Raw genomic sequence first — 11513 nt, forward strand, 5'->3', positions numbered from 1 at the left:
AGGGAAAGAAGGAGAAATTTTGTATGTATGTATATGCAGGATAGTTAACATGGTTGTTCTACTATCTTCTATTTCTTTGCTGAAAGAAACTGTCAATAAGTCCTTGGTTGATCAGTATTGCATGTCTATATCTGTTTTCATGAGAAACCACTTTGAAGATATCAATATGTAATATAACAAGCATTATTAATTCCCTACCACTTTCTTTGTAACTCCGTATTGTCTGTACTGTTCTTTTGCTATTTTGTAAAATGCTGTCAATGTTTTCCTCCTTTTATTTCTAAAATAAAAAAAAAGAAAACGAAAACATGAGATAAGTTCTATGAGGAAGGAATATTTTAAAGAAGTAAAATACTTCAAAGAACAGATAAACAACAGAAAGTGACAGCCTGATAGGAAAAGGAGGTAAACCAAGAATCAGAGAACTTAATCTGGGGAATGTAGAAGGCTGGACCAAAAAAGAAAAAAAACTCCAGACAAGAACACAAAATATGAAGCTGTGCTGGGGTGAACAGAAACATGAAAATCACATTAATGGAAATTAAAAGGCAAACAAAACAGGTAAGTGTTTGACAAAGTGACAAGAGTAGATAAAAATATCTAAAATGTGTATAACTGAAGATCTCAAAAAAGAAAACAAAATAAAACAGAAAATATTTACAAGATACAAGAAAACTTTTAAGAACTAGAAACTTAAATCTACATATTGAAAAAGCACAATGTGTACCAAGGGTAAAAAATGCAGAATCTGCCATTTTAGGTAAGTCACAGGATTTCACAGACAAGGGCCATGATAAGCAAGGTGCCCCAGCAGAGAACAAGTCTGAGCCAAGAATTCTGCATCAGGCTCAATTATCCTTTCAAATGTAAAACCTAGAAAAAAATATTTATGAATCTACAAGAACATAGAAAATACTCACATGAGCCATTCTTAAGAAAACAGGATGAACAATTTCTCAAGAGGCTGTATGGTCCTTCAGAAAAGGTTAAGATCCATTCCTCACACCATATACAAGAACCAATTCCCCACACAGAAGCAATAAAGCAGCACAGCACAACTGAACCTGCTAGAATGCACAAACACAGAATGGCTCCTACAAATGAAACTCAAAAATCACAAGACTAAATAATATTTTCATAGCAAAAAAAAAAATTTTTCAAAAGGGCTAATAAATTAAAATGCATATGTTTAATATATTTTATATTATCTAAAAACATAAAACAAGATAAAAATACTGTAGAAAAATGTAAAAAATATGAACAGATAATTCAAGACTTTAAAATATATGAAGCTTTCCATTTTAGTCATAATGACAGAATGTAATTAAAAATATATAAATATACAATCCAGACCAAAAAATTTTAAAACTTTACTGTACATACACTCAGCAAGGGTGCAGAGAAGCAACTGTGACATCAGCTATAGGAAAGACTCACCAAAATCTAACAAAACAGTCTCACACTCCAATTTCACAGGTCACTTCTGGAAATGTACCACGAAGACAGACACCCACCAACATTCACACTCACAGGTGCATGTATGTTCACACACATACACACACACACACACACAGAGTAATTGCAGTACTGTCTACCACAGCACAGCTCAACATGTGGCTCCCACAATGCACCATGAGGCTGTTAAAACAGTAATGGAAGCCTCAATGAGGAGGTCTGGAGTGTGGAGTTTTAGGTACATTGTCAAGTGATGAAAGCAAAGCAGCTGTTGGCTGTATTTTGTGAGAAAAAGTTAAAAACCAAGAAACATTTCTGGATATGCGTATTTCTACGAGGAAATAAAAATAACAAAAAGGAACTGGCGTCCAGAAGGCAGAGAGGAATATAGGTAGAAGGAGTAAGGCAAGACAAGTTTCTAAATATAATTTCATTTACAGCTTTGACTTTGTTGTTTTGTTTTTTTTTCCCGGTACCAGGAATCGAACTCATGACCTTGCGCTTGCCAGGCAGGTGCTGTGCTGCTAAGCTAAATCCCCAGGCCACAGCTTTGGCTTTGGGGAGTGTTTTATATATTTCTCCCAAAATGAAACTGAATCAAGGATGGGCAGAATCTAAAACTAAAACCAAGTAAGAACCACTGGAAATATATCTCAAGATGACTATCATATCAAAAAAAGATAAAAAACCAGTCCAAATAATTCTAGAATACATTAAGTTTTCCTAAATACTAGGAAAAGAAAAATTGCAAACACATTTCAAATGTGATTTAGATTTGTTTTGTAGATGCACAATATGGTGTGACCTGTGAGTATTCCTGCTACTGGGAGCCAGGGTCCTTCCATGGGAGAAACAGGGACTGGGCAGGAGGAGACCTGGGAACCAGACTGAAAATAGCTGTGCACCCACATTTCATAGCTGTGTTCACTGAAGGTTATTACAAGAAATGCCACCCCAGGAAGAGTCAGGATTCAAATTTTGTTTTTAGATCCCATTCTCCACTAAAAAGAACCAGAGCTCTTGGAGAAATGACTGACTCTTAACACTCCATCAGAGAAGGTAAATAAGAATGAGAACATAATGCTGAGTGAAACAAGTCAGACACACAAGCTTAAATATCTCATGGTTTCTCTTCTATGAGAAACTACAAAAAAACAAAATATATATATATACACACACACACACACACACACACATATATATGTTTATATTTATCAAATAGATGGGGGAATCAAGAGATGGAGGGGGGGGGAAAGAGATAGGAAAAAAAACAAGAATTGAAGGGAAAAAATGAAAAAAATAGAGCTTTTGCAAATGGGAAGGTGACCAACAGTTTGAAGGAGCAGGGAAGGAGAGGAAGGGAAGAGCATGGAAAAAAAAAATTAAAATGTACTATGTCCATGTAGCAATCCCCTGTGATAAGTGTAACCACCATACTGTAAATATGCATTAATTTTTTAAAAAATGAACTTGAAGTATTATAAAAATTAAAGAAATGCTAAAAGAAAAAAAGGAAAAAGGAAGGGAAGGAGAGAGGAAGGCTAAAAAAGAGACAGGAATCAGTGTTAAGAGGTTCCACTTGACCAAAGATCAAAAAACTCAAAGCATTAAAATAAACAAGGACTGCAAATGAGTATAGCTCAATGACAGAGAAAGAATCCATAAAGTCCATACTGATTCATAACCAAGTAAGTGAATGAATAAACAAATGGGAGGAAGGAAAGCATGTCCTTACAAATGACTGACAAACATGAGTTAGTGAGATAAAAAAAAAAATCCATTAGCACTGTAAAGAATCATCAGGAGGCAAGAACTATTAGTAAATTTAGTACTGAAAATATGAAGACGCAATACTGGCAGAGTCAAAAGGTATTCTTTCACCAAACAGGTATTAGCTGCTAGAGAAGACAGAGTGAAATATAAGGGAGAAACCAAATAGCACCTTTACTGGATGGTCAAAACTGACCTGAGCAGTAGGCTGAGGACGCATCATGTGCCTGTGCCTGTGACCTCAGAGAAGCACATGTTGCCACCTATGTAGTATGCTGGTCAAGAACATACAACATGAACCTAACACATGAACATGTCAGATGAACCCCACACAGCATTCTGTAAAACAACATGGCCAGTGTATGGTATACATGATCCTAGACTCTATTTCACACAGCAGGAAAAAAAAACATGAGAACTGACAATGCTGGAATTGGACTGTAGATCAATGTTACATTTCCTGTGTTTTACATATGAGGGTATACAAGAGGATAGTTCTTTTCTTAGAAACTATATGTTGATATGGTAAAGGTTCATAATACATGCAAACTATTCTCAAGTGGTACAGAGAAAGTTTTAAACCCATTATGTGGTATATATTAACGCACGCACACTATAGCCTTTATGTAATGCATGCTTATGTCAATTTAATCTAGGTAATTTTTCTATTCAATACATGTACTAATATCAGATGGGAGAACTTACTAGAATTAAAATTTTGTTTGAGGTCTAGCTACTTCTTAAATTATTACTGTTATTATCTTGCAGTACGGGTATGAACCTAGGACCTCTACACTAAATTATATCCCCAACCCTTTTTTGATTTTTTTATGTTAAGATAGGGTTTTGCTAAATCGCTAAGTTGCCCAGACTGTCCTTAAATTTGCAATCCTCCATCTCGACTTCCCCAAGTTCTAAGATTACAGGTGTTGTCACCATGCCCACTTTAAATTATAATTTTTATATTTAATAATTGATAGGAAAAGAAACATCTGTGTAATCAGAGAGCACAGGAATGTTTTTGCACAGAAACACAACTGTAGGTTTTGCTCAGGTTACTCAGGTCATTAAGTAATTGTCACAGCTGGAAAAACATTATAAAGTTGCAGTAATTAAAACAGTATGCTTCTGGAACAACTATATGTGAATCTATCATATCACAAAGTAAAAGATGTACCACCAGTGCATGAATAGCACATACATATAAATCTATGAAAATGCATTATAAATTGAGTATAAAAAATTTAAATTAGTGAATTCTTTCACAACTTAGGAGGGGAAGATACCTAGGTAACTGTTTTAAAAGCTTTTAGTCATACAAAAAAAAAAAAAAACCACAAAACACTGTAAAATTTCTGCACAGTTAAAAAATCCTACAAACTATTAAAAAAACACATTGATCACACATTGTTTAGACTTTGGGGAAATAGGCACTTTAATGATGCTGATGAAAATATAAAAGAAGTACAATTTCTAGAAATGAGTTTACCTTGTTTATCTATTTAAAAGCCTCAAGGTTATAGAAAATGATACATGTTGAGTTATCTGTTATGCTCTACCGCTTAGAACAGAATAAATCTTAGAGTAAATCTTAACTGTCCATGAAAAGGAGAGGGTTAAGTACTACGAAGTTATAAAAACTGAAACGTACAATCTCAAGGAGGATCTTCCAAACACTTTAGGCAGTATGATATTCTGTATATCTGTAAAGACTAAAAATAACATCCCACACCCAAAAGTGTGTTTAATAAATAAGAGGAAAGAGAAGTCACTCCATGATGAAAACAAACTGAAACTTTCCAGTCTGATTTTTCACACTGTGCAGTTCCATTTATTCACATAATACTCAGTATGAACACACTGTATTCCATAAATGTGTATGATTAGCCAAAATATTAATAAATTTTAAATTTCAAATGAAAATGACCTACTTTTAAAAGGCCTTATCTCACTGTTTTGATGTTTCTTCCTTTATTTTCCAATTCTTTTTGTTTTGGTCTTTTTGAGACAGGGTCTTGCTATGCAGTTCAGGCTGGCCTTGAGCTCACTTTGTAGCCCAGGCTGGTCTCAAAGTCACAATGATCCTCCCAACTGCTGAGATTACAGGCATACGCCACCGTGCCCGGCTATTTTCCAATGTTTTTAAATATAAAACCGAGACCACTATGGTTTTCTCTGTTTTGTCTGTTTGCAGCACAGTGATTACATTCACAGAGGGGAGCTGGTGCCTGTAAACAACACATCCTAATTCTTGTTACTACCCCTTCGCTCCCTCCCTCCACTGTGCGGTTCTTCACAGGTAAGAGCTGTAACTTTCTACTGTCACCTAACCTTTCTCCAACAGCTGCACATGACTTGTGACTTTCCAGTGTTAAAAATAATGCTGCAATAAACAGCTCTTAGCACAACACTTTTTTTCATTTTTGTTTCAGCAACAAAATAATTTGACCCAATGAAATTTCAACTAATACTCTAACTTCCAAAGAAAGTTTGAAGTTTATTTTGTTTGCTTGCTTTCGGCAAAGTCTCACAAAGCTGCTAAATTGCCCAGGTTGGGCTCAGGCTTTCTCAGCGCCCCAGAAGCTAGGATTACAGAAATGCACCCCCAATTCAGCTTCAGAAAGCATTACAATACATTCGTCTCCTAGAGAAAGAGATTAGGTTCAGGGAAGTTACACCACTGCCCGAATCTCATACATGAGGAGCAGAACTGCAACAACATGCTTTTTCTTTAGGACCTGAGCTCTAATTACACCAGGCTTTTTTGCTTTCTGTGTGTGGCACTGGAGATGAAACTGAGGCTTAGTGCCAGCCAGCAAACCCTGCCCAGCTGAGAACACCCCAAGCCCTGGGCTTGCACTCTCTTATAAAGTTGATATTTTCCTGTCTGTAGAATTCTATAAACATAAAAAGGCATTTACATTAAAATGTCATTTCATAATGTAGTAATTCAGAAGAAAAAAAGTTAATGTTTTCAATAGCACATTTAAAAAATCAGTTTAGCTTTTCTACCATAGCAAAACTTCAAATTACAGAATTACCTATTAATATCTCTCTTTTCTTTCTTTTGCAGTACTGGGTATTAAGACCTTTGGACGGAGCCCATCCTTAGCCCTTTTAATTTTATATTTATTTTGAGACAGAGTCTAGCTAAATTGGCCAGGCTGGGCTTGAACTTGCCATCCTCCTGCCTCAGCCTCCCACAGTACTGGGATTCCAGGCCTATGCTATCATACTTAGATTTTTAAATGTCTTCATAACATACATGAATGATATAGTAAGTTTAAAAGCTACTGGCCACTCACCTCATTATTTCCTCTCGATCTCCATGACTAGCATGTTCTGCCTGTATCTTCTGTCTTAATCGGTTTATTTCTTTATCTAGCATTGATGCAGATTTTTTTACTTCTATCCGTTCTGGGCAAATCTGCCTTGCTTGTGACATTTTCTCCTAAAAAACAGGTATTTAGTTTCTTTCTTTCTTTCATTTATAAACAAAAAAATGCAATGCACTTTTACAACACAGTACCTATTTTATATTCACAACCCTCTGTATTACAATCTTAAGTGGTTTACAGGGTTTAACTCATTTTCCTTAAAATAGATCAAAGCAAAGCGAAACCATCTCTTTTAGTTACATGGCTGCTTTTAAATTTATTCTCTAGAAACAGGGCCACTGTTTAGTTGTCCCCCAGCTACTCAGAGGAGAGGTGCCAGTAACTAATGCCAGGCAGAGGAGCTGTGATGCTGGGACAGAGACTGGCACTGCCCCAACCACTTGCAGGACACTGGACTGTGGGGCCTCGCCTCCGGAAGTCCTCCCACTCTGATGGGCCTGAAGCCTGTGCACTGATTCCTTCAAACATTCTGTTATTCTACAGAAAACAAATCCAGGTAACTGCAATTTTGCAAACATGACATTAAGGAAAACACATTTTAGTACTAAGAGCCAGGCATGGTGGTACACACCTATAATCCCTACACTCTGGGGGGCTGAGGCAGGAGGATAGCAAGTTGGAGTCCAGTCTTGGTAATTCAGTGAGACCCTATCTCCAAAAAAGAAAAAACTGCACGGCTGGGGACGAAGCTGAATGCCAAGGCCCTGGGGTTCAAGTCCCCATACTGCCGAAAACCCAGACAAGACTATGATTATAAACAAAACAGCTTGAAATGAAAAAGCAGGTGATAACCTCTAGCTCTTTTTCTTTCATGTCCAGTTCTCGCTTCTTTTTATTTAAAGTATCCATGTGTTCCTTTTGCTTGTCTTCATAATGCCGTTTCCCCCGTTTCTGGTTATCCACTTCAGAATCAGCAAGGTTTAATTCATCCTGTTTGAATAAAGCCAAAATCACCTATAGAGAAAAGATTTTTAAAAAAACTTTCCAGCCCAGGTATAAAATTAACAACTGAACAGAATATAATTACGCTGCTTAAAAAGTCAACTGTTCAGAGTTCATGTTCTGTGTATCTGAACAGAAGGAATTCCCTCAAATTAAATCATATATTCAAATTCTTACACAAATTCACAAAATAGTATGGTACTTCAATTTTATTTTGGCAAACAAGGTAATTCTGGGGGAATCCACTGAGCTTTAAAAAATTTAAAACAACCCAAGTGTTGGATACAGCTATCTTATCTGGATAGTATTGAATCATACATAGTTTATGTTTTTTTGCTATACATACTACATACCTATGGTAAAGTTTAATTATAAATTAGACAGTAAGAAATTAACAAGTAGAAATAAAGAATAATTTTAGACATACTGTGGTAAGTTACATGAATATGGTCTTTCTCTTGAAAGAAGCAACAGAAGTAGTATTTTTGGACTGTAGTTGACCATGAGTTACTAAAAGTACAGAAAATGAGATGCAGGGAAATGGGAACTAATGCATATACAATTCTAGAAGCTGCAGTAATAGAAAGTGGAATGCTGGTTGCCTAAAGATAAGGAGCAGGGATGAGAACGGAGAGATTAGAAAGGAACATCAAAAAATGTAAAGGCATGAGGGACTGTGTTTCTTTTTCTGATTGTGGGGATGGTTTCACAGGTTTATAAATGTCAAAACTTAACAAATTACACCCATATGTGTATTTACTGTCATTCAATTATCTCAAACTCCTTAAAGCTCCTTACTTAAGAACCAAATTGAGTTTTGTTTTGTTTTTAGGTACTGGGAATCAAACTCAGGACCTTGCCCTTGCCAGGCAGGCACTGTGCCACTGAGCTATATCCCTGGCTGCCAAATTGAGTTTTTAGTCAGGTTGTTCATCTGTTTTCTGAGCCAGGCACTGGTCGTTTATGTAATGATTAGCATGTTTCCTTTTAAGAGGCACAGCCACAAAGAAACAAACACAAACCAAAACAGTTATCATGAAAAGAGAATAGAGATATCCAGAAATGGATATCCAAAATTACTATACATATCAGAAACTGAGTCTCCTAGTATAGAAACCATCTATTTTTGCAGGCTTAATGTGGGTCTCATTCCCTGTCCAACAAATTTAATTTATAACCAAAGTATTAAGTCTGCAAATGTAAATCAAAACAATTTGTTCAAAGTTAAAAAAAAAAAAAATCCTTATACCAAGATTTCAATGACAAACAGAACACTCCACATTTAACAAGCTCTCCAACACAAACTGAATACATGCCGGAGAATAAACATGTTATTCTGTTACCTAAATCTTCCAGGTCCTGTTGTTACTGACAGCTAGCATGATGCCACACAGAAAAGGAAAAGCCTCTTAGCTGATGACATGCTGGTTTACTAAAGGACTCACTTCCTACCTCTCAGTGACCCATGGCCAAAGCAAATGCTAAGATAAACAATTGTTACTGCCTTATGTCCACAGTCTCTGCTCTTGAGCTTATTTATGGACTTCCAAATCCAGCAGTTGGTTTGGCCTAGAGAATCCTAAAAGTGCAGAACAAAAGCTGGGGGTACAGCTCAGTGGTAGTGTGTTTGCTTACCATACGTAAGACTCTGGTTGGAACTCCAGTACAAAAAAAATAAAAAGAACAAAATACAGCTTACTCTTGGTTTTGTTAATTTACATGCTAATTTCTTCTTTACTGTTTTAGCACATTTTATCACTTTGCCTTCAAACAATCCTGTTCAATTCTTTTCTTATATATTTGTAAACATCATCTTACCTTTATTCTAATTTCATCATTTCTAATTACCGAGTCCTAAATTCTACTTTTTATATTCTTGGGAAAAAAATTTTTTTTTTGAGACAGGATTTCGCTATGTCATTCAGGCTGGCGTTGAATTTGCTTCTGTTGCTTAGGCTGGCCTTGAACTCATGGGGATCCTCCTGCCTAGCTTCCTCACTGTTGGTTCATAGGTGTATGCCACCACAATGGCCTTATTCTTGAAATTTTTAGCATTTATTTCATTTCTTATTTCCTGAACAGTCAATGCTTAAGATTTTCTTTTTTCTTGACCAATTTTGCATGCTTCAATCTGCTAATCAGAATGACTGATCTGAAAACAAAATGCAGTATAAGAACCATTACTGAATTTCTACCATCTTGTATGGTGAAGCTCTGCATCACTACCAATTTTTTTTTCTTATTACTTGTCTTTGATTGTTTGATCAATCTTACATTGTTATATCTGGTGGACTGAGCAACTTCGATGATGATAACAGTATGTAATGTAGCAACCACTGTCAATTCCTATCATTTTGTTTTGAGGTCATGTATTGTTTTTGTGTTGTTTTGATTTTGTCTTGTTATTTTATTAGATTTTTTAATCTTCAAAATAAAAAAACAAAAAAACCTAATTTATCTTACTTTTTATTCTTGGAATTTTGTCTTAAATTCTTATTTTCTAGTGTAATATTTTCTCATTTATCTTTTTCAACAATCTTTAATATTTTTCCTTCTTTTAACTTTAATACTTAAATTTTATATACATCTAAATCAATTTACTTTATCACTTTTTATTCTTTTCATCCTAAAAAGAAAAATAATCAAGCCTTCTTGGGCTAGGACACGCACCCAGATGGAAGGCAAGTGCAGAAAAAGTACCACCACAGATAGGGCAGAGCTGCTTCTGTGCAACTCCTCCTCAGATTTGCTTTAATGCTCTCCTGACACTGAATACTACTTCTGAAGTTTCCAATGAAGACAAGTAAAGTTCATATACTGCAAATTCTTTTAAACTTGTAAAATACCTAAACACATTTTGATTCAAAAGAAGCAATTTCCCTGAAAATTAGAGTGATATCATCAACATACCTTTCTCCTCTGAAAATATACTATCTTCTGTCCTATAAATAAAATTTCAGCTGGTCCCGCAGACTGAGTCCGTGCTTTACTCCCACCACCATGGTTCCCAGCTGAAACTCACGGAGAGAGCAAAGTATTTCCCATCTACTTCCTGGGGGCAGAGTGGGCGACCCAGGACCCCACCACCATTACAGACTGAGTCTCTGCCATCTGTCCACCCGCAACAGACAGGAGGTCCTCACTCAGAAGCCCCAGGGACTCCTCTGGCTGGGGGTGGGGGGGGCGTGTGGCCCCTCCGGTGAGGGGGGCGTGTGGCCCCTCCCTGCGCGCACCCTGCGCCTAGTGAGCCAGTGCTCCAAGAGCTGCTGGTCCCACGGTTCCAGCCCGTCCTTTACTCCCACTGCCATGGTTCCCAGCTGAATCTCGCAGAGAAAGCCAGACAAGTGGTACTCACTCAGAAGCCCTGGGGACTGCTCTCACTGGGGTGTGTGAACGGCCCCTCCCTGCACGTGCCTTGTGCCCAGTGAGTGAGTGAGTGCTCCAAGAACTGCTGCTCCAGCAGTTCAAGTCCATGCTTTACTTGCACCTGGACCAACTAGGGGGTCTCAGGCACGGGCAGTCCGTGATTGCTGTCTGTCTGGCCTGCATCCGGTTCCTGTATGGGTCCTGAACTGACTGGAGACACAAAATCAGGTGGTTCACAAACCGTCAACCCTGGAGTTTGTGTCTGGGCTTTGCTTGTACCATGAACTGCCTGGGGATGTAGTTTCACTGGGCAGGGATTGTCACACCAGTGCAACCTGAGTCTGGGCCATGCACGTGCCCTGAACTGCAAGGGGACGCTGGATCAGACAGTCGGCCATCACCTGACATCAATGCCCACGTCTGAAACCTGGGATAACTACATACAAATCAACAACTGCCTGAAAACCAGACACTAAGTACTGCTTCTCAGGGGTCACTGAGGGGAAAACCTGACCAACAGGAAAACTAGGGACGCTAATGGATTTTGCTGTGCAGCCACTGAAGAGAGAAACTGAGCTTTCT

General features: G+C 37.4%; 1 protein-coding gene across 1 annotated transcript in view; it reads right to left on the minus strand.

Annotated features, from left to right (window-relative positions):
* Positions 1 to 11513, minus strand: part of Smc6 (structural maintenance of chromosomes 6) — a gene marked incomplete in the record, with an annotated part of 96772 nt that overhangs the window by 28482 nt on the left and 56777 nt on the right. Inside the window, 2 exon segments of the mRNA XM_013522645.1 lie at positions 6531 to 6676; positions 7416 to 7553. Of these exon segments, the coding sequence (XP_013378099.1) occupies positions 6531 to 6676; positions 7416 to 7553 (284 nt within the window).

The sequence above is a fragment of the Chinchilla lanigera genome, unplaced genomic scaffold, assembly GCF_000276665.1.
Source record: "Chinchilla lanigera isolate Chin_1 unplaced genomic scaffold, ChiLan1.0 scaffold00068, whole genome shotgun sequence".
NCBI classification, from domain to species: domain Eukaryota; kingdom Metazoa; phylum Chordata; class Mammalia; order Rodentia; family Chinchillidae; genus Chinchilla; species Chinchilla lanigera.